Below are 24,019 nucleotides of genomic sequence, written 5' to 3' on the forward strand. Positions count from 1 at the left end.
ACAGGTGACCTTCGTGGCAGGGAATCCTGAGATAAGGAAACAACGTTAGTTTTGAGGCGAAGCAAAAGCAAGCTAGACATGAGCAGACTAGACCAGGCGTAGTCACCATAAGGGGTATTGAACTGACGTTGAATACTGGAGCTGGGTCTCCTTTTGAGCAGCAGAGGTGATGAGGTGAATTGGTCACATCTGGTGGAGTCAGGAGCAGAGCAGAGAGGGCGGGGAAGGAGCACTGACAGAGGTACCATGACAGGTTCACCTCAAATCATGTTTCCTGTTGGTCTTCTCCAGGTTTGCACACACTGCAGCTGCTATTTTGGCCCATTAATCGAGGCTGATCTTCTCAAGAGCTGTGATGTTTTGGGGCTGCTGCTGCAAAACACAGACTTTCTACTCACTTTTCAGATTATCTATTGGACTTAGAGGCAGATACGGGCTAGACCACTTAATAACCATAAAATCCTTTCAGTGTAGCTACTCCTTTGATGCCAGGGCAGTATGTTTGGAATGGGTTTTGAACTTTTCAATGGTAAAAAAGTATAAATATGAAATAAGAAGCTGTTAAAAGAAGCAGTCTGACTCTATAAGACCTGTGTCTTTTACACAGATAACCAGTTCAAACAGGTGCCATTAATAGAAGTAATGAATGAAAGATGGAAGAGCTTTTAATGAAGACTTGCATGTTTGCAATGAATATAAATTTATGAACAATTATACAAAAACGTTCCTTAAAACTCATACGATGTAATTTTTTTTTTTTTTTTTATTCTGTCACTCTCAGCTGAATTGTATCTGAGCCCTCACATCTTTTTAAGTGGGCAAACTTGCAGCATTGGAGACTGATGAATTTATCTATTTTCATTCAATCAATTTTTACGTCAAATGTCTTAATTTCATTTGTAAAGCAAAAGTATAAAGGAATCTATGCTATTTAAAAAAGGTCCTTATAATCAGTTTAGTGAGCACAACTTTATTTGAGCAAGACATAGACATGAAAAATATTTATCTGCATGCTTTATTTGATTAAGTGAAGAAACATGCAGTGTTTTTAACCAAATATCATATCCAATCAGGAGACACATGCAAATATAATGAGGCTGTTTTTTTCAACTTCTTTCGTTTAAATGCTGACGCAGAGACACAAAAACCAATCGAAAAAATTGAGTTCACATGGTACAGCATCTCCAACAAAGGTACCAGAAAACAAAGAACTTTGACTTTTGGATAAAGTTCGTTTGAGCTAATTGGCGAGCTGGTTCCATCTGTGTGCAGCATAGTAGCCAAGAGCAGCTTCACTCCTTTTGATGCTGACCCAAAGCTCAACAATCTGAATGATTTCTGTAAATTTCAGAGCTCTGCCAAGTAAGCAGGCTTTTTAGATCCATACAGCTGAAGAATATCTAAACTAGAATGTGTTTCATTCAGACAAACCTCAGCTATGGAGACTTAAGTCTTGCATTCTTGAAATAGATATGACTCAAGACTCAACCTGAGAGATTTAAAATGTAAACAGAAATTTGTCAACAGTTATCATTTGTTATATGTTTAATCTCTATGCACTATCAGATCTAGCATACAACTGTTTCATTTGTAAGAATTCAGATGAATCAACTCCACTATTATTGTGTCACACCATGTTTGCAAATACTTTAATGACAATGTGTGGGGGAAAAATACAAATACGAGTCAAAATAAATTTCAAGACTTGACTGGGATTCCCTGAATTTACTTATGAATTTTTTTATTAGTCACTTATATGGTACTAAGTGGATTTAGTATAGCCTCCATGTTGGAGTTAGTTGTGAAACTAACTTGACTTTGCTTCTGTACATCAAAAATCAAACTCATTGGTAGTACATAGCTCCCTAAAGGTAAGTGTGAAATATTTGCATCATATTTGCATGTCTTAAGACCTGAGTATCTATTAGGCCCATTTAGCTTCACTTCTCATGTACTTTGGCATTATTCTTTGACATTGGCTTTAGACCATTGGTAAATCATCAAGTAATTAGTGGTTTGAGAATATTTTTTAATCCTTTCTTTCAAACGTACTTAATTTTTTTGCTGAAGGAAACTTCAAATCCAGCATTTTTAGCATCTTCAGTGACCACATTCAGCTTAAAGCATTCACACTTGCCTTATCGCAGGTAATGCAATTCATCTAGTTCTGTATTGGTACACATGCAATATTTCCCTATTTAAGTGTGACTCTTGTGTTTCCTTCTCTTCTTTCATTATTAAGTACCATCAATATTCCACAAAGTAAAAAGGACACTCAAAAACAGAAGAACAGATAGTATATAAAAAATAATGAAGACTTTGTCTATTTTTTCAGCCACTCTGGTCCAGTAGCCAGGCTTCTCATCTTCTGTCCTGCTGCTGCTCAGCAGAGTAATGGATTTCTTCATTTCACTAAGCTCCTCATAGACTTTTTCCATGACAAGAGACACCTCAGTGTGGGGACTGCTGCAACCCTGCAAACATGGTTAAACAGTCAAGTTAAATGACAACTTCACCTTTCACATTGTTGTCTTTGAAATAAGACAAAGTTCTAACCTCTTTAGGAAAAGACTCATCTTCTTTGGCAGCAGATGCACAGCAAATCCTTTTCTTAATTCCTAAAATGATGGACACAAAGAGTTTATTCAAAGTTTAACACCATTATGTCAGCTGAACCAGGTAGGTTTGTCTACCTGGTAAACACAAGTTCATATCTAAAAATCTGAAACAGAACAATAAATATTCTCACCAGTACAACAGCATGGGAGTGGACTGTGTTTATCTTCTGGATTCTCAATCAGTTTCTGGTTTTCTTCTTTCTTGTCAGTAGAAGTCTGGTCTTTGTCTATCAAATACATCACTAAAATGGTTTCCAGGAGGCTTAGTAGCATCAAAGTAAAGATCCCAATGCAGTAGATCGCTGAGAGGGACATGGAGATCCAGAGACAAGAACATTAATCCTGTGTTTACAACATCTCATCAAGAATTAAGACTTGAAGCCAAATTGTCTTTACCTATAAGAGGAATTTTGTCTGAAGAAGGGGGCAAAATGTCATTGAGAATAAGCTGCATCACAGTCACAGCAAGTAGGACTGTGACCTTGAAGCCAACCTTCTCACCCCCAGTGTCTGACATGAGGAAGGAGGCAAAGTCCAGACACAAGAAGAATAGAACGGGCAGCAGGAAGTTTGCGATATAAAGGACTGACCTTCTCTTCATGCTGATCTGTAAAATAACAAAATGATGACTGCACTGTAATTTACAAGAAACCTCTTATGAAATCACCATTTAAAAACAAAACAAATGTGCAAAAATACAAATAACGTGATTGCTGCAAGAGAAAATTGAGTTTAGCTATTTTTATTTAGTTTGTTAGAATGTTAAATATAGTTTAAATGTGTTTTATCCCATCTAACAGTTTTTTTTTTAAATAAAAGTTAAGAGGTCTATTTGCTTTATAAAAAAACACTACCAAATGTAAAACACTGCTTTAGGTTTCATTAATCTTATTTCCTGTTGTCATCAAATTATCCCTATAATCAGCAGCTTTAAAATATTAGAATGAAACCTTTCCTGTTTTTACAACAAACATTAATCAAACATTTATTATTTTCTGACTTTTAGTCCTTCATATTTTGACATGAAAGCTAAAGGCTTTACACAAGAATAATATGAGACTTGCACATGTTTGAATCCAGAAATACTTACAGTGTAAACAACCACCGTTTGGTTGAAACCAAAATGATTGATTGTTTTTTTGCGTTCTGACATGCTGATAAAAATCCATTCAAATTGCGTCTGGATTGTTTGACGAGACTCCTCTGTAAGCTCTGAGTCTTCGGTATATTCGAGCAATGATAGTTCAGAATCTAGGAAAATGGAAAAAAACAAAACAATTAAAAGGTCTTTTATGCCTAAGTCCCATGCACCTGTGACCCGTACGGGTGCTGCGGGTTTTTGGGTTGTACGGAGGGTCAGCCACATCTTAACGGGACCGCAGGTGTGTCTTGCAGTTTTCTTGAGGCTCATGCGGCCACTTTAAGGGACGTCATGAAAATAAACGTTGCCATTTTCATGTGTGTGGTAAGTGTATTGTAAAATATTTGTAAGGATGATGTAAGTTGCACACACGTATGACGTATGGGTGATGCTGTCATACGGTGCACTTACACCACACTCAAGGAGCACGTAAGGAGTGCACAATTATCACTTGAACAGCACAATGCTCCTTGCGTGATTTGGGTGTGTTAAAAAAAATGAAAAATTTGTACATTACACCTGCACACACTTCACCCTTATTTACGCGTTGTATAAGTGTTAACTCCGCCCTGTTATTCGCAGCATGCTCGTGAAAAAAATGTGCATGAATATTTTGGCTCTGCAGCCGGGGTGTCAAACTCCTCGAGAGCTGGCCTCCTGCTGGCTTTCCAAAAACCCTGTCTTATCTGTTGCTGATTACCTGAATCAGGTGTATTTAGCCAATAAGAAGGTTCAATGGCAGGTTGGTCGGAAAACATGTCAGACACCAGCCCTCTAGAAATGAATTCTGAAACTCCTGCTCTAGAGGTTCACAGAGTGGTCTACAATCCTAAAATTTCACCACCTATGTTCCCTGCACAGGTTTGCCCAATTTTTTGCCTGCAGACAGCCAGCATCCCAACGTAAGGGCAGTTGTGACTAAGGCATTAGCTAAGCAAAATGGAAAGAAGTGTTTGAAGTCTTTGATGGACATCTCATGAAATATAGAATTGCATCTGTGCTCACCTGTCAAGATTCTGCCTCTTCCCATCTCTGCTCTGCAGTCATCCTCATCACCCTGTCTGTGGTTCTGTCTTTCTGGTGAAAAAATCCTGTTTCTGGATCTCTAAGTTGTTCCATCTGTTAGCATCCCTACTTTAGACTAGACCCCCACCACCACCACCACCCACACCCCTGAGAGACTTTTTTGCTTCAGCTATTACTCAGCTGTCTCCAGGTTATTAAGAGCTAATAAGATTCTACTCGGTGCTGCCCCCTTTCTGCACGGAAGATATGCTCCCATCTCTACCTACTTAGTCTTCTGCCTGTTTCGCTATCTGGATGTACTTTTTGTGTTGTTGTTTGCATTTTTGGGACACGTCACTTAAGATTCTGATGTAAGTGACATTGTCTTATAGTTGGATGGTGGCATCTGGACTCAAAATCTACTTTATTGAAAGACCCCATCCAATAAAAATTATGTTTTTGGTTTTTTCAAGATGTTCTTGTGGTATTTTTTAGATGAGGAAAGACATAAATAAAATTAAGCTTAAATTCTATGTCTGGGTATATTTTTAATGTATTTATTAAAATTGTCCTAGATTAAAAAATGCCACGTGAAAAAAAACTTGCAGCATTGATGTGCATGTAGGTGCCACAGTTGGTAGGCCTCAAGCTTCCTGCTCTGCTCCATTCTGATGCATCCACTCACAAGACTACATCCACATATGTCTTTGTTTTTCTTGTGTGAGCTGGCATCTGCCTCAAAACTGTACAACTGGATGGCTTCGACATTGCTCGCCATTTTTGGAGCACGTTTAATGTTATCTTGGGATTGTGAGGGGTTGTAAGATAGTTGGATAGAGTGTAAACATAGGGATGACAGGAAATGAAGTGGACTCACTTCCCGCCATCAGTCCTGCCCACAACTCAAAATGACAGGCTTTTTGAATTTTCATTAAAAACAGGATAATTATAATTAAAAGACCACTGGGAATGCTTTTACAATGGATCAGAAGATGATCAGAGTGGGATTTGAAATGTTTCACCACTCAGACAAATGGATAAATCTGCTTGAAATCTCAGTGACCTCACTAATCCACCAGACTGAGGAAGCCACTTGGATGAGTGTTTAAAAAAAGAAAGACTTTAAGTCGAGATGCCATGACTCAACTTTGCAACATTCTGTGAATCAGTTGTTTCCAAGCCACTTGACTCTTACCAGAATGCATGATAGATTTGAATGAGATGTTGCAGCTCTGAATGTCAAATGGAAATCTGTAAACTTCCATCTTGCAGGTACTCTCCACCACTTCGTCGTTCCTGAATTCAATCCAGCCAGAATTTTTGATTTTGAGATGAGTACTTGGTGTGGCTTTATCCTGCTCTGTCCTGTAGCACACAACAAATGCACAATATTAGATTAATTTTGTTATTAAATAATGGTGCTTTTTATAATTTTGTGTTTACCTTTGGTATTAGTTTATAAAATACATTATGGGGCACTTGCATTAGAAAGGTGCAAAAACAGAAAGATTTATCAGGATTTACTTTAAAGTCAAGCTTTTTAAAACAAATAATACAAAAAATAAAACAAACAATCTTCGCCAGTTTGAAACAGATTTTTTATTAACAGTGAAACGATGAAGTAAATTTTAAAAACTGTTTTGAAAAGAGGAAAAAAAAACTCAAAAATACACTGCAACATTTCTACGACGGAGTTTTAGGGCCACCAAAAAAAAAAAAAAGGAAAATTACAAGATTTTAAGTCGTAAATTTATGAGAAAAAACTCGTAAATTTATGAGATAAAGTCGAAGTGAGCATACACAGTGCAAGAACAAGTGAACGCCGTGCAGCAGCAGAGCAGACGACTAAACTCAATGAAACACGTGAGCTGAATGTTTATTGAAAACGTCGCAAATGTTTGGAAGCTCATTTGTTTGATTTACGATTTATTAATGATTTATTTATTTATTGATGGGTGGCTTGCAGGACCTCTGCAGCCCGATGAAGCCGTCGGGCATCCCTGCAGCTGTCCACTTGAATCCTTTCTTCATGTAACACTGTTTACTTCCACATTGGTGTTCGGATTACAGGTAAGGTGACAAATCAACTTCAGGGTGTGTGAATGAAAAGGAAAATAAAGGCTGCAGCGGTCCTCTACACCCAAACGTGTTTCTGAGCTCCTTATTTTACATATGAAACTCCGCTTTACTGACACCAAACCCCGGAAAGCTGGCTCCACTGAAAACAATCTGATTTTGAGTTGCCAAAAGGTTCAGAATCTCTATGTTTTTTAAACCTATATTCCGGAAATAAAGCTTCACAAAAGGCTCCACATATTTCATCTTCAAGCTAGGGTCCGATAAACGGAGCCTTGTTAATCTATGACTTTTGTCTCGTAAATTTACGAGATTTTAAGTCGTAAATTTATGAGATATAAACTCGTAAATTTACTAGATTTTTTCACGTAAATATACGACTTAAAATCTTGTAATTTAACAGTTATGACTTTCTTTCACGTAAATTTATGACTTCAAAGTCATAATTAACAATGAATTTTTTTGTAAACTGGCCCTGAAACTCCGTCGTACATTTCACATGTGAGCATGCACTATATTTAATTAAATATTTTCAAAGGATTTAAAGTTTTTTTGTTAATATGTTGAATGTCAAAATTACCTTCTTTAAAAATGTTGTGTTTCTAAAATATGCATTGTATAGGTCTATTGCCTTTAAACTGCCAATTGAAGCTAGTCAAATAGATATTATTAATAGCAGTAATTAAAAAATGGGTTTTCATTATTTTCTGATATCACTTCTTTGTCGTCAATTTGTAATTTGGTTCAAGAATAGGAAATAATGGGGACTTTCTATTTTGAAAGTGTACATGAAGCTATGGCTGCTATTGGGTTAAAGAAATGGCAATAATACATTGAATTTAAACTTACATCTCTTCAATTGTCAGATCAGGAATCCATAAATATTTTGTTGGAATTAAAATATACTCCTGTCCACAAAACTGTTTAGGATCCCACCGAATGTGCTCATTGTTCCATTTCTATAAAGGAAAAAGCATTAACACGAGAGTCACAGATGAGAGAGACGAGAAAAAAAATGAAGGAAAAAAACAATATTAATAACCACAACATGTTTGTAAGAAGGTATGTATTTCTAAATGAAAACTTACCAAATAGACCCAAATGTAAGAAAAGAACATCTGGTGAGCCTCTCTCTACGAGCAAAGACATTTTTTCTTATCAGACAAATAATACTTAGTGAAAAATTATGCATTCAGTACAATTATTTTTTGAAGCATCCTGTCAATTCTGATTATTTCACCTATCCTTTTTTTTCCTAGCAGCTTTAAGTCTCAGATTTAATTAAAAATCCTTCTGTTTGATAGTAAGCAAATAATAACCTCACTCTTCCATTCTTTTTAATCACCTAATCAGCTTTTTCTGCCTGTCTTACCACTACAGCATTGATCTTTTAAGTTGATCTGTTTTTTGTGCTCTGGAGCTTCTTTCTCACCCCATCTAGCAAACAACTCAGCATAAAGCATTTATGTGGTAAGTCAAGCACAAGTGTAGGTTAACCGCAACAAATTTATCTCTATTGTTGTCAGATGAAGAATTTGTTAAAATCCTGTTTGATTATAGCAGTGTTTTTCAACCAGTGTGCCGTGGGAAATTGCCTTCATTAACTGATCTAACAACATTTCCCATCTCCAGGATATCAGCTCTTTGTTCATCCAAACAGGCCCTGATAAAACACTGAGAAGTTAGGAATATGAAAGATCGTAAAATACTTTTTTCTTTGTGTTTATTTGATTCTATTAAATACATTTTGATAAGAATGACAGTACCGCAATTTAGCCGCAACTAAAGCTGTTTTCTGAAAAGTCCCGCCCCTTTAACTATCTCCGCCAATCATTCTTGGAGTCTTAATCACATGTCATCAGTCTGACCAATCAGAAGTGGTTAAAGTCTTCACTTCCTTGTTCAGATTCTGTTGATGAAGTCGCTCAGTTCTAACAAAAATACAAGCTAAAGGTTGTCTTTAGCGGTGTAGCTTTCGACTAGTTTAGTGTAGTCGCTAGTCTGTCCACGTTCGGCGGATTTTTGCACTACATCTCCCATGATGCATTGGGTTAAAATGACAGAGCCTCGGTGCACAATGAGTCTCCTCTTAACATCTTGAAACATCAATGAACAAAAATCAAACAGTTTTAAATCTTCTAACTTAACTTTTATTACATCTATTAGAAAAAACAGCTGCAACTTCCAGCTTTTTCTGTCACAATTGTCACAAAAATGCATGTGAGATTGTAGAGGGGCTGTAGATCAATACAGACTATGATTTTCTCCTTTCTTTTTTTGAATGCTGGTGTGCCGCGGGATTTTTTTCAAGATTAAAGTGTGCCGTGGCTCAAAAAAGGTTGAAAAACACTGGATTATAGAACTATCTCAATTAAACCTTTGCCTTTCCACATAATTTAGATTTTGTAAGTCTTAAAAAAACTGAATTTGGCGGCAACATTTACTGCATGCGCAAGATTATAGATAAATAAAAATATTTTTTCTTTTTTGTTTATTTTTTTGTCTAAATTTGTACATTTATTGGTCTGGCAAGTCAATTTCAATTTTTATTGAGTTCTTTTTTATTTATTTTTAACTTGTCCTGTCCATCAGCTGGGCGAACAGATGAGAGCTGAAGGCCTCTTGTGTTGGACATATTTTACTTTAACAACAGGGGTTATGAATCTTCTGACACACCAGAGGTATGTCTGAATAAACCCCATTTGTAATCGAGACCAAACTTTATTTATATTAATCGTATTTGAAAATATTTTGTGTTGGACCAGACGGAAAAGGAAAGAAGGGGGCTATTGAGGTCTCAGGGACAGTGCATCACTGCAAATTAGCTATTTTTCATCTGTTCTCCCCAAACAAATGTTAAAACTGTCTACTTAGTAAGCTAAAAACAACAGCTGAATATATAAAATAACAAATTATGTAGAATATATTGGCTATATATATTGGCTTCTTGCACTGCTATTATTGAGAAGGCATGCTGAGTGAAGGCACTTTTTTACAAACATGCAATCTCCTCGCACTGACCATTGTGTCATTCTTTGGAAAGTAGTTCTTATTTGGACAAACCAATTGAGTGGAGGAGATGACAAACCATTTATGATTTTATAAAACAGCCATAGTTTTGTATTCTTAATAACCTTCACCCAACTTAACAGTTTTTGTAAAAGTGCACAATGGTGATAACGCTAATTTGTTTTAATCCAGTATTTTCATTGTTTATTTATACAATGGGTTTAAGTGCTGTTTTGTTTGCCTGCGACCGGGTTGTAAAACAAGATATTGTGTGACAAAACCATAGTATGCATTAACATCTTAGCAGCCTGCAGCAGCAAATGTGGCAGAATAATGATACAATTGGACAAATTAAATTGAAAATATTACACACACAGATTCAAAAGTAATTCTTGTGTTTAATGCAGTGTTTTTCAACCAGTGTGCCGCGGCACACTAGTGTGCCGTGGGAGATGGTCAAGTGTGCCGTGGGAAATTGCCCTCATTAACTGATTTAACAACATTTCCCATCTCTAGGATTTCAGCTCTTTGTTCATCCAAACAGGCCATGATAAAACACTGAGGAGTTAGGAATATAAAAGATCATAAAATACTTTTTCTTTGCGTTTATTTTATTTTATTAAAGACATTTGATAAGAATGACTGTACCACGATTCAGCTGCAGCTCGGGCTGTATTTTGGAAAAGTCCCGTCGCTTTAACTGTCTCCACCAATCATTCTTGGGGATCTTAATCACATGTCATCAGTCTGACCAATCAGAAGCGGTTAAAGTCTTCACTTCCTTGTCCCGATTTAGCTCGTAAAGTCGTTCAGTTCTAACAAAAATACCAGCTAAAGCTCGTCTTTAGCGGTGTAGCTTTCCACAGAATCCGGTATCAGACCGTGGAACAAGTGAACAAAACAATGAAGCTCCGAAAAGCGATCTTCGGCCGTTTTATGCACTACATCTCCCATGATGCATTGGGTTGTGAGAGTGACAGCGCACAAGGAGATCTGTTGTTAAACGTCTTGAAACCAACGAACACACAAACTGTTTTTAAATCTTCTAACTTATTTTTTATTGCATCTTTTAGAAAAAAATAGCTGCAGCTTCCAGCTTTTTCTGTAACAATTATCTCAAAAATGCATGTGAGACTGTGGAGGGAGGGGCTGTAGATCAATACAGACTGAGTTTCTCCTTTTTTTTAATTTTTGGATGCTGGTGTGCCGCGGGATTTTTTTTAAGGTTAAAGTGTGCCGTGGCTCAGAAAAGGTTGAAAAACACTGGTTTAATGAAACCTCAAGATATTTAAATTCAGAGACAACTTCTATATTTTTCTAAAACATCTGCCTGTAGATTTATACTTTTTGGTTTGGATAAAAATGTAGCAGTCTTATTAAATTGAGTCTTAAACTTGAGTGATCCAAACATTCTGCAATATGACTCATTTCAGCCATCTGAAATGTGTTGATACCATGTGTATAATTGAGTGTGTCATTAGCATACATCTGTATGAAAACATTATAACCAACTGTAGGAAGGTCATTCATGTAAAGAGAGAATACCAAGGTGGTAATGATCTGTCAAATCAAAAGCTTATGCAAGGTCTAAGAAAATTGTATCCATTCCCATATTACTGTCTAAGTTAGAAAACATGTCATTGGTGAATTTTTTTATAAGCGCTGTGGTGGTGGAAAAGTGCTTTCTAAATTCAGACTGGAACTAAGATAAAATATTGATTGAAGAAATACATTTTAACAGGATCCACGAGGTCAGGTTGGGACACAAGGTGGAAGCAAAGTGAGTATTCTATGGAGCCAGTGTTAAGGTCTGATCCTGGTAAGACAGAGGAGGAGCAGGAACCAGAGCTACACTACAGTGTCCAGAAACTTCTAGCTATAGATCCTGTTCCTACCAAGATATCGTTTGTGGTAGTCGCAAACAATAAGTCTGACTGGCAGCATTTTAACTGAATGCCTATATGGCAAATCACATTCACAAACTAATTGCTGGGGAATAACCGGAGAGGGACCTCAGAAGAAGAGACCAACTAGAATCTTAATGAAAGTTAGAGCAACAGAGGGAGAGAAGAAAATTATATGTATTACAAATTATATCACCAGTACCTGTTTCTAGTATATTTCTGGGTAATTTCCAAAGATGAATAGTTGTAAAATCTTACCATATCCAGAATGGCGTAAATCCTCATTTGAACATAAACCCACGTCTTACTCCGATAGTCTTTGACAGGTCGGCTTATAACATACTTGTCACTGTTTTTCTTGAGATCCAAAATTTTCAAAATAGACTCATAACTGCATTTATATGCATCCTCAGTTTCTGAAAGAAGATTAAGACACATTCAGAGTCAAAGTGCTAATTAGTTACAGGAATACTAATAAAAATTTAAGTTGCACAATCTCAAGAATGTCTTATCTCCTGCCTGTTATATTTGTATCAATTTGGAATATATCAAAATTCCATCTTAATAGTGACGTGCTTACCAGTAGCTCATTGGCTGTTGAGAAAAAAGTTTCATTGAATGGCCCACATTTCTAATTTTTCAAATTTAATGCAACATCCTTTAGAATTTGTTACATAGCCACTCTGTACATTTTGTGCATATTGCACTAATAAAAATTGGTCATCCGTGGAAAAAGTGAGAAAATGTGGGGTCTTTACGTGAAATCTTAACAGACGTATCACAAATGAACCACGTTAATACAATGGAAGACGTAAATAAACTAAGAACATGTAAATCAGCGTAAAAGTCAAAATTCATTAGTGATTCGTCCGTCAATAAGTAATTTTAATGTGATATGTGCGCCCTATACACAATATAAAAGTTATAAATCTGTTGTACATGTATTCAAAGTCCATTAGACAAACGTGGACATACATGGAACGATTGTAGAAAGCCACAAATTTGCCTATGCATCTCGCAAAAATCATTCAAACATTTATGCAAAAATTGCATATAAACTACGCTAATTACGCATAAGCTGCGTACATCTGTGCACATCGATGAATGACGAACGCAAGAAACACACGTATCACAAAACACTGAGATATGTGGAAAAAGCGCAAAATGTATGGAGTGGCTGTGTAACAAGGCCTTAAAACACAGAGCCTGCACTTCTTATAGAATACATATTTTTTTATTTAAGACAAATAATCAAATGTCATAAAAAGGTATAATTTTAATAATCAAAATGCATGTTTTAACTTTTCCTTTAATTTTGTTTCTTAAACCACAAATATAGTGACACACACAATATTTATTTTATATGTGAAACTATTGTAGTAGGTTTAGGGCAGGGGTCCCCAAATCCAGGCCTCGAGGGCCGGAGTCCTGCTGGTTTTCCAGAAACCCTGCCTTACTTGCTGCTGATTACCTTGATCAGGTGTGTTTAGCCAATAAGGAGCTTTAATGGCAGGTTGATGGGAAAACATGTAGGACACCGGCCCTCGAGGCCTGGATTTGGGGACCCCTGGTTTAGGGGATGTCATCTGGACTTGGTTTTAAAGTTGGAAGACGTTTCGCCTCTTATCCAAGAGGCTTTGTCAATTCTGAAATAGCTGTTCTAAGAGCTGGTATATATGCGCTCATGGGGGAGGAGTCAGACCTGAAACTGGAGGTGTTGTCCACTTAGCCTACATGGTTTCGCGTCGTTAATAGTCCTTTGTCCTCAGCTGGGGGTTGGGGAGCCAGTGACTCCCTCTCCAAATTGGTCGTCTCTTTCAGCGGTTAACAACTCAGATGGAACTGGTTTGGTTTGTTTAGGTTTCAAAACACTGCCGTAGATGGATGGAAGAATAAACCTGAGACCACCATTCTTATTAAGAGAAGGTTTATCCTTCTTGACAAAGATGGCTTCTTTCACTTCTCGCTCAAACCATCCTTTCCCTCTGGCTAGAATTAGGACTTCACTGTCCTCGAAAGAGTGGTTTGTGGCCTTCAGGTGGAGATGTACTGCAGACTCAGGTCCACTTGGGTTGGCTCTGTGATGTTGGTGAAGCCGCTTGTGTAGAGGTTGTTTGGTTTCTCCTATATACTGTTCATTGCAGTTCTCTTTGCAGTGGATAGAGTACACAACATTACTCTGTTTGTAGCTGGGAATTTTGTCCTTTGGATGAACCAGTTTATGACGCCTAGTTTGTGCTGTAAAGGGTGGTTTGAGTCGAATAACAGGTACTGATCTGTGTGAGTAGGCTTTCTGTACACTTCAACCTGGAGCTGTCTGTCCTCTCCAATGATCACAGCACAGTCTAGAAAGGCTAGGGTGTTGTCCTTTGTGTCTTCCATGGTGAACTTGATGTTCTTGTCTACTGCGTTGATATGATCTGTGAAAGTCTCCACTTCCTTCCTTTACAGCACAAACTAGGCGTCATCAGGACATTACAACACAGAGCCCAGGAGGTCCCCACAAGCTCTGACGGAAAGAAGAAGGAAGAGCAACATATCCACCAAGCCCTCCGAACCTGTGGATATCCCAAGTGGGCATTCACCAGATCCCAACATACAGGAAAACAAGACAAGAAGGAACAAGAGCCGAAACGGAACAGTATTTCAATTCCCTATATCTCAGACCTGTCTGAAAAACTTAAAGGATTTTCAAACAACATAACATCCTAGTTCATCCCAAACCAGTCAATACCCTCAGACAAAAACTGGTTCATCCAAAGGACAAAATTCCCAGTTACAAACAGAGTAATGTTGTGTACTCTATCCTCTGCAAAGAGAACTGCAATGAACAGTATATAGGAGAAACCAAACAACCTCTACACAAGCGGCTTCACCAACATCGCAGAGCCAACCCAAGTGGACCTGAGTCTGCAGTACATCTCCACCTGAAGGCCACAAACCACTCTTTCGAGGACAGTGAAGTCCTAATTCTAGCCAGAGGGAAAGGATGGTTTGAGCGAGGAGTGAAAGAAGCCATTTTTGTCAAGAAGGATAAACCTTCTCTTAATAAGAATGATGGTCTCAGGTTTATTCTTCCATCCATCTACGGCAGTGTTTTGAAACCTAAACAAACCAAACCTGTTCCACCTGAGTTGTTAACCGCTGAAAGAGACGACCAATTTGGAGAGGGAGTCACTGGCTCCCCAACCCCCAGCTGAGGACAAAGGACTATTAACGACCCGAAACCATGTAGGCTAAGTGGACAACACCTCCAGTTTCAGGTCTGACTCCTCCCCCATGAGCGCATATATACCAGCTCTTAGAACAGCTATTTCAGAATTGACAAAGCCTCTTGGATAAGAGGCGAAACGTCTTCCAACTTTAAAACCAAGTCCAGATGACATCCCCTAAACCTACTACAATGGAACCAACCTGCATGAATGAGAGTCTTCATAGATATGTGGAACTATTTATTTTATTTTTACCTGGTGAAGGGGTGGTCATGCTTCTATTAAGGTAATCAAACTCAGTTGTGTTTAAGTCACCTGTTAAAAAAACAACACAAAAAATTTTTCATCAAGAAGACCAAACATGAAAACAGTCAGAACTGCTACCCCTAAAAGTGCCTGGGCAGTGGCTGACCGTTCAGTCGCCGTTGAATTTTAACTTTTTTTCTTTAAAACCTCACTGGCAAAATAATACCTTACATCTTTGGCATGTGAAAATTATTTAACAAATGATAGGATGATCAAAATAATGATGGGATGGGATAATGATGGGAAATAATGTGTTTGTCAGTTATTTATTTATTTATTTTTTTTTTTACCCAAGGATAAATTAAAAGTCCTATTAGTTACAAGCTAGTTTTTTTTAGGATCAGTCTACCTCCCCCTAAAACAGAAGAATAAATATAGATAATTTAGTTATGGGTCAGGCGAACACAAAACAGAGAAGCCTTTCGTGCCTCATACCGATCAGTTTCAGGTATTTTGAAACATTGGATGTGGATCAATGTGATCAAGATTACAATATCCTCTTATTTAACTGCACGGATCAAAGGTTATATCAATATTTCAAAACTTTGCTGCATTAGATCAGATGTGCTTGAATGTGGATTTCCAGCCCCTGTAGGGTGATTATTTTTAGAATGTCACAAAGATATTCATCATATTTTGTTAATAGTATTAAAAATAGCCTTTGTAAGAGCGTGACAAAAAAAACTGTTCTGGAGCTTCTGCTCAGTAGAGCTGGCTTGGATCATAAGGCAGATTCTTGTGCACTTTACCTGATGTTTCAGGAAAACCGTCGTCAGAAGGAAATGATACATTTTGAACCTCATTGAGACCCAAGATTGACAAGACACCTAAAATAAAAACTGTAATAAGTAATCTTTTTTAAAGTGAATATTCGAAAACATCGTTTGCTTAACCCTTGTGCTTTCCTAGGCACTTTAACGTTGGGAGTTGGGTCATCTAGACCCACTAGACAGTGCGCTGAACCTTTTGTCTTCAATGATTTGTGATCTTTACTGGTGTCCATGGATTACATGAAATCTTTCCGCCTTTATTCACCTTTGTCATGGTAGGGAGAACACGTCAATGTAATGGTGGGGTCATCTAAGATAGCACAAGGGTTAAATTGTTCTGAAACACTACTACCTAAATAAAGTTTATACAGAACCAATATTAAAAAAAAAAGCTATTGCAGCAACAACTGATTGCTGAGTCAGAAAAAAAGATAGATGTTATCATCTTGCTCTCTCTTTCGACCTTTTAGGATATATTTTTATTGTGATAGATTAGAATCTGTCCAGAGTACCAGTATACCCCATCTACTACCGACAGTCAGCTTTAACATTTTTATAACCCGGAACCGGACAAAGCAAATTTTGTCAGTAGTGCCCGATATCTTTAAGGCTTAATGAACACAAAAAAAAAAAAAAAAATAGTGTGTAGCTTTGATGCCTTTTGTCTCAGACATGGCTAATTTAAACAATATAAAGGATAGCCTGACAATGTGCAAACTCTTTTTCACTTTTTCTAATTTTTTGCATCTAGAATCTCCACAAAAGATTTGCTGAACTGAAAAAAAACGATTTAATCTTTAAAAGTCTTTTTAATCTTAACAGTCATGAGACTTAGTGGAAAATGAAGAAACAATTCAAACAAAGCATTCACTGAAACCCTAAAATTCTACTAAAATAACATAAAAATGTGTCTCTCCGGTCAACCTGATCCACTCAATGAAAAAAGTCCACTAATAACATTTAAAAGAAGTAATTTACACATGCAATTTAAAAGATCATCAAATCTTACCGGTAAGGAGAAGCACAAGGACAGATTGTGCAAGCATCATGGTTGAGAAGATCCGTCCCTGCTGTTTCCTTTTGCATCAATACCCATTAGAACTGCCAACACCCCTCGTATATAACAGCTCACAGCTCCATTTTACTTCCAGATCAAAAATGCGCATCTGGCACTCTTTCTGCGGTTACTTATAACAATGTGATGTTAACAGCAAACCTTTATTTTACCAAGCTGGAACAGGAAACCATCTGATCGAACCATCTCACTTTAGTTTTTCTACTTGCGATTGATCTACATAATCTTTTTTACTTTTAGACAAATGTTTAATTGCTTAGAACTTAAGAAATACTTTAGAGTATTAGCATTTGACTTCCTGGAAGGACAACTACAGCCAGAGTGTGACTGAAAGAGGGTTAATAGTGAGAAAGCAATTTTTATTAGAACCTCATCTAATTTAGCCTTTTCAGCCTAAGATTTTCTGAAAAACAATTTGATGCATTTCAATTATTATTATTTAAATTAACTTACCTTATTTGTTGACAAAAAGCAATGCAGGGATTTATGATAGACAGCCTAAAAGAAGACAAACCCAGAAAGTTTTTTTACGTTTATTGAATTTTTAAAGAAGGCAGGTGGTCTGTGTCAGAGACAGCAGGCGGAGTTGACATAATTAGTGTAGTCAGAAGCAGAAAAGTGGAGATACACAACAAACTGGTGATGGAATAAAGAGCCAAAAGACAATATATACTGGAAGAAGAAGAAAGAAAAGGGTAATGAGCTTATATCCAGGGGACAGAAAGGAGACTCAGGTGTAGAAACCTTGCTGCATATGTCAACTGTCAAAGAAAGATCAGAGCGAGTTCTTTCCATAGACTGTAGATCACTGGATATCATGACCTCATCTGCAGCCACCTGCTGGCTCCAAGAAGCCAAAATCCCATAGAATTCTATTGTCAAATATACAGCTATTACTCAGTCATTCTATTTGTCAGAATAACCATTCTTGCTCTCATACCTTTTTCTTTACATCTTTTCATTTTACTTTTTTCTATATTGCTAGTGATTCAAGTTCTAAACTGACCAATCAGATGCGTCAATAAAAGCATGTGGCGCCCGCTGGCCCCACCTTGAACGCTTAATTGACAGATTCTCCAGAGCCACTTTAGGTGGAAGGGCTTCGAACAGGCTTACTCATTATTGGTGACAGTAGTTGTCCTAGAAATGTGACTCAATCACTATTGACTGGTGTCCGTATCGCGGAAAACTGTTGACTAAATTGGCTTAATTTTGCTGGAGCCGGAGGTAAGGCATTTTCTTTGGGTGACACCACACCCACTTTGTCTTTCTCTCTACAGTCAATGATTCTATCAATCCACGTCAATAATTTAGCAATCAAACAAGACAGTGCAAAGTCCTGGATATAACAAGTATCAAGTATCATGCGCTAAAAGTAGCTGAATCCTAACGAAACCTGAAACATTAACCTCACTGCAGAAAGCCTCAGAAGCAGGATATTCCAACAGTGTGAGCTGAAGACAAAGATTTTGTGGGTTGTAGAATTTTTGAGCCTGAAAACCATGTATTTGAAGGAACAGATTTCTGTGCTCTAAACCTGGAGGGTATTCCAGAAAGCAGATTATGCTAGCTCCCAAGGTAAGTTTGAGGCTAAATATTGTACAACCACCGCTTTCGGTTCCAAAAAGAGAGGTATGTTTCAGGGTATGTCAAGTTGCCATAGAAACACATGCTCTGAACATAGCCTGGTCTGGAACAGGTTTAGTTGAAGGTTAGTTTGTTTTCAGAGAGGTGAAGCAGCATTGCGTGTCCATTTGAAGATAATTTAGTGGGTGAAGAAGCTCAGATAAAACTTTTTCCACCATGACGGGGTGATAAGACCACATATGGATGTTGGAAAAATAAACTTTTTTACTTTGATGATCTAACTTAATTATTTGCTTTAGTTAAGATAAATCAATTATTTTTAGTTAAGTCAGCTAAAAATAACACGTAGTTATCAGACAGTTATTTTACTTTCATTCAAATTAATTCAACTAAGTGGGTGTAACTTTGGTGCTGCTGTTAGATCGGCACCGCAAGGAATTGTGGGATACCATTCCCTTTGACTGTCTGGACAGATTTGGGTTTAAGTGTGGGTTTTTGACCAAATGTGTTTTGTTGTTTTGCTGTTTTATTGTGTTTTGCCGAGTTATTTTGTCCTGTTATGTTCAATTCTTTCTGCACCATGAGTGAGAGGACGGAAGAAGAGGATGAGTTTATATAGCACCCCTAATGATATATTCAGAGATGTGGTTACATGAATAAAATTTGTTTTGTTTCATTCATTTTATTTTAATAAAAATGAGAATATCTGCAGGCTCAAATTTAGACATATGGGAGTTCAAGAATTACAATAAATTAAGATGGAAAAACTTTAATTGAACTGGAGTAATTTTACATATATATATATATACACATACATATATATACACTGTTCCAGAAGGTAGCCTAAGTATTTGGCCACTCACACTTTTCACTATTCAAAGTCAGCCCGGCCTTCTGAAATTCTCGAACCCCTGAAGGACTTTATCCATTAACCTTTGGAAGGGTGCTGGTGCTCCATGGCGGCCAAATAGCATGACAGTAAACTGGAACAGACCTGCAGGCGTGCGAAAAGCTGTGTGGGTCGAGATGCTGGTTCCAAAGGCACCTGCCAGTATCTCTTACAGAGGGTGGTGATGTATCCGGCCAATCCAATCCTTTCCAGCAATTTATCCACCCTTGGCATAGGATACGCATCAAACTCAGAGACTGCATTCAGCCTCCTGAAGTCTATGCAGTGCCTAAGCGAACCATCTTTCTTTGGGAGGAGGATCATGGTACTGCACCACTCGGAGTCTGATGGTTCAATCACTCCCAACTCCTGCATGTTACTGATTTCCTCACTCAGTCTTCCCACAAACTGTTGCGGGACACGGTATGGCCGTTGGCGGATGGGTCGGTTGTCTTTCAATCGAATTACATGTTTTGTAAGGTTGGTCCGGCCTGGATTGCCTCTGAATAATGATGGTACTGTCTGCAATCCCTGCTGTATTTGTGTCTCTTGGGTCTTTGTGAGATGAGACAGCTCAGGTGTAGTCATCTTAGTGAAGTTATGCCAACTTGGGTCCTTTTCTGTCTCACCTCCTTTCACTACCAGACCAACTGGTTCTGGTGGACTCTGGTGTGGCTCTTTCCACTCCTTCAGTAGGTTGACATGGTACGTCTGGTATTGTTTCCTCTTGTCCGGATGATGAATTTCATAAGTGACTGGCCCCATCTTCTGGGTGATGGTGAGGCCCTTGCCACTTGGACAGTAACTTGCTGGTTGAAGAAGGGAGGAGTAACAGAACCTTCTGACCTGGTCTAAAGTCTCGGGACGTGCCTGTTGGTCGTACCAAGTCTTCTGTGCTCTTTGAGCCTCCTTTAGGTTAATTTCTGCCTCTGCTTGGTATTTTGACAGACGTTCCCTCATCTCTAGGATGAACTGCACCACACCAGTTTCTTTTTGGTTGCTGGCAGATCCTTCCCATGCTTTACTGAGGAGATGAAGAGGTCCTTGAACATTCCTCCCTTATAGCAGGTCAAATGGTGAGAACCCAGTGGATGCCTGAGGAACCTCTCTGTAAGCAAAGAGCAGAAAAGGTAGCCAGTGATGCCAGTCCTTACCAGTCTCAGACACAAATTTTTTCAGCATCCGCTTTAAAGTCTGGTTAAACCTCTCCACCAGTCCATCAGTCTCTGGGTAGTACGGGGTAGTTCTGAGGGATTTGATTCCCAGCTGTCTGTGGAACTGTTGCATCAAGCGCGAACCAAGTTGGTTCCCTGGTCAGTCAGCATCTCATCAGGGATTCCGACTCTAGAAAACACTTCAGTTAGTGCAGGAATGATTGCTGATGAAGTGATTGTACGTAGGGGAAATGCTTCTGGGTATCGAGTAGCATAATCACAAACGACCAAAATGTACTGATGTCCCTGACTGCTTTTCTTCAGGGGCCCGACAATGTCCACCGCTATCCTCTGGAAGGGTGTGGAGATGAGGGGAAGCGGCTTAAAACAAGCCCGATCCAATCTGCGAGGAGCTGCTGTTTTCTGGCATATTGGACATGTCATACAGTATGCTTGAATGTCTGTGTACATACCAGGCCAATGAAATTGGGAGCTAACGCGCATGTACGTTTTGTGGCGCCCAATAAGCCCCGCCCACGGAACTGTGTGCGCTAAATGCATGATGATAGGTCTACAGTTTACCGGGATTACAAAACGTTTGTGGTTGTCATTCAAAATATACAACAACCCATTTTCAATAATAAAGCAATCCATCCCCATACTGGTTATATCATCAACATTCTTCACTTTTTTAAACAACTGTTTCAATGTGTCATCCTGCTTTTGTAACTCTGCTAAGTTTTCAGGTATTTACCACATTTTATCAGCATTCAAACCTTGTACATTGTGTTCAGTTATGCCCAGTTGCTTTTCAAAGCGCCGTTGTCGTCTAGACATTTTTGGCCCTTTACTACCCCCTTCGAATAAACTTTCATCCAAGTCTGGTAGAGGCAGAACCCCAGTTTTTGCCTGGGCTCGAGTAATTACTGGGCATGAAACACCGTTCTGGTGATGAATCTGATTAGTGCCACCTTACCTTTCCCCTTGTAGGTAATGTACCAACACTGGTACAAACCAACCCAACAGTCAGAAGATAGGGCTGTTCATCAATGTACACAGTTATTTCGGTTTGAGGATAAGCATGATTGTCCCCATGAACACACACCACATTTGTAAGCATAATCCAGTACGCCTGGGATGGCGACCTGTCTTCTAACCACGACTTGCCATCCCACTTCTGACACCACTTGTGACGAATATGGGTATTTCACAGATCCAGGCAGTCGTGTTCCAATTGCAACTGGTTTATTCTTCTCCACAATTCCCCAAATGTAATAATCCTTAGTGAAATTATTTTACATCTATTTAACAGCATTACACGGGAGAGGAGCACATTGCTGTCTTCCTTCATTGCCCTCTCTCTGCAACTAACCTCTCTCTCTTATATAGTCTAAGCCCCTCCCATTAGGCTGAATTTTCAATAGTCCACTGATTAGGCATTTTCTTTTCATTCTGGCCATTTATGCCAACCATTTACAAAGAAAACAAATTAAAAAAAAACCCACAAAATCCCTCCATCCCAAATAGCTATAAACAATAATACAGAATATTTACATGAATAATTTGTTTTTCCCACACATTTGTTTGATGACGTCATTTCCTCCCACTGCTCCCGGTCGCATCTTAACACAGCTGACGAAACTCGTGGTTCTTAACAGCTCCCAGTCCACTTAATTTGGTTATATCGGGCTCTGAACCTTGCGTTTGGTCTTTATTCAGACTGCCGTCAAGCTGCCTTTTTTTATTTGAACCAAAGCTTGTAAACAAAACCACGTGAATAAAAATCTCTTCAACCATTGGTCAGAATTTACGAGGGCGGAGCAAAGCAACTACAGACAGAAATTATGGACATCCTGTGCTTTCCAGTCCTTCTCAGGGTAGGTTATTCAAACTTTATATTTTGCTGACGAATTTTAAACACCTGTGTTAACATCAAGCTCATCACTTTTTACTGCTGCTTTGGTCTGGTGGAGGCATGCTGCAAGGCAGTTACTGGCAAGAAGATGTCTAACAAGCTACACTGATAAGTGTTTATGACATATAGATTGTGAGGAAAGCAGTAAGAAGCAATGTTTGTCACGTTAAAAGTTGTCTGATGAGCCTGTATTCATCCGATCACATTTCAATGAGTTGTTGTGTCTCATCGTTGTGGTTTTATGCCATTGTTATAAGAGAATTCTGTTAAGGAACTGCAAGGAAGCTTGTAGGATGACATCGCAGCAGCGCATGCCGCGTAACGAGACACAGAAAAAGCATGAAAAAAAATTTCAACTGTCTTAAAATAAATGATACTAGTAAGGAGTTCTAGCCTTTTTTCCTCTTTCATTAAAACGACAATCGTTGCTGTACATTTGTCCGCGGCTCATCGGTTGCTACATTTGGACGATGTTTCAATCACGAGATCACCAGCTAAGGCAGCACGTTTTGGACCAGTGGTTCCGCTCTGTGGACAGATTGTATTCAGACTGAGGAGTCTCAGAGCTCAGTCTGATTGGAAACGAACTCTGGTTCACAAAAAGCAAACTAAATATGTCCAGTCTGAGTACACCCTTAGAAAACAACTGTACAGTGTAACCTTAAATTGAAATAATTACAACAACACTAGAAATAAGCTTTTGGGGGGGGAAAGACTTGAAATTAAAATAAGAAATGTAACAAAAGTGAAACACCTGCTGACAGAAACTTAAAGTTGAACATGATAAAACCACGAACAAAGGAAGTAATTGAAGGATGACAAAACAGATGACCGGTCAAATACCAGCTGAAAAACAGGCACATAAATCGATAACTGAGGACAATTAACAGAAATAAAAACAGCTGTGGATGTTCAAAAAAGAACATGATCAAAACCAAGAAATTCAACCTGAAATTTCACAATCTTCACAACTTAGACTTAGTCTTTTTAGAAAGATATAATGTATTTTATCATTCTGTATTGGTACACATGCAATATTTCCCTATTGAATTGTGACTTGTGTTTCCTTCTCTTCTTTCATTATTAATACCATCAATATTCCACGCAGTAAAAAGGACACTCAAAAACAGAAGAACCGCTATAACGTAAAAAAGACTTTGTTGATTTTTTCAGCCACTCTGGTCCAGTAGCCAGGCTTCTCATCTTCTGTCCTGCTGCTCAGCAGATATTTAGATTTCTTCATTTCACCCAGCTCCTCATAGACTTTTTCCATGACAAGAGACACATCAGTGTGGGGACTGCTGCAACCCTGCAAACATGGTTAAACAGTCAAGTTAAATGACAACTTCACCTTTCAC

At 38.3% G+C, this 24,019-nt stretch overlaps 2 protein-coding genes across 7 annotated transcripts in view; both read right to left on the reverse strand.

Moving 5' to 3' along the window:
- Positions 1-954: 954 nt before the first annotated feature.
- Positions 955-16,995, reverse strand: LOC101163458 (5-hydroxytryptamine receptor 3A). 2 transcript variants are annotated; one of them, XM_020699667.3, is made up of 11 exons: positions 16,021-16,995; positions 15,221-15,280; positions 12,012-12,169; positions 7,929-7,973; positions 7,690-7,799; positions 5,960-6,129; positions 3,709-3,869; positions 3,015-3,225; positions 2,750-2,920; positions 2,557-2,618; positions 955-2,474 (listed from the first exon to the last, which is right to left on the reverse strand). In XM_020699667.3, exons 2-11 carry the CDS (start codon positions 15,237-15,239, stop codon positions 2,238-2,240), a joined length of 1,344 nt encoding a protein of 447 aa, XP_020555326.2. In that variant the 5' UTR covers positions 15,240-15,280; positions 16,021-16,995; the 3' UTR covers positions 955-2,237. The 2 variants fall into 2 exon arrangements, with proteins under 2 accessions (XP_020555326.2, XP_011490758.3); XM_011492456.4 differs by lacking the exons at positions 15,221-15,280; positions 16,021-16,995 and having other exon boundaries at positions 12,012-13,280.
- Positions 16,996-19,456: 2,461 nt separating this feature from the next.
- Positions 19,457-24,019, reverse strand: part of LOC105357460 (5-hydroxytryptamine receptor 3E-like) — a 48,864-nt gene continuing 44,301 nt past the window's right edge. For all 5 annotated transcript variants that reach the window (XM_078938128.1, XM_078938127.1, XM_078938130.1 and 2 more), the window contains one exon: positions 19,457-23,970. Coding sequence is in view for 3 of the 5 variants with exons in the window: in XM_078938130.1 (XP_078794256.1) it covers positions 23,901-23,970 (70 nt within the window). In the remaining 2 variants the exon portion in view is untranslated. The remainder of the gene's footprint in view (positions 23,971-24,019) is intronic.

This window comes from Oryzias latipes, chromosome 19, assembly GCF_053564925.1.
Source record: "Oryzias latipes strain Hd-rR chromosome 19, Olatipes_Hd-rR_3.1".
NCBI classification, from domain to species: domain Eukaryota; kingdom Metazoa; phylum Chordata; class Actinopteri; order Beloniformes; family Adrianichthyidae; genus Oryzias; species Oryzias latipes.

Bases quoted from the DNA above. Each gene is read 5' to 3' on its own strand.
- LOC101163458 (XM_011492456.4), bottom strand. From the start codon at position 12,191: ATGTGTCTTAATCTTCTTTCAGAAACTGAGGATGCATATAAATGCAGT. The intron at 2,921-3,014 runs GTAAAGACAATT...TGTCCCTCTCAG, and splicing joins AGACAAAATTCCTCTTATAG to CGATCTACTGCATTGGGATC. The intron at 2,475-2,556 runs GTTAGAACTTTG...CCATGTTTGCAG, and splicing joins ATGAGTCTTTTCCTAAAGAG to GGTTGCAGCAGTCCCCACAC.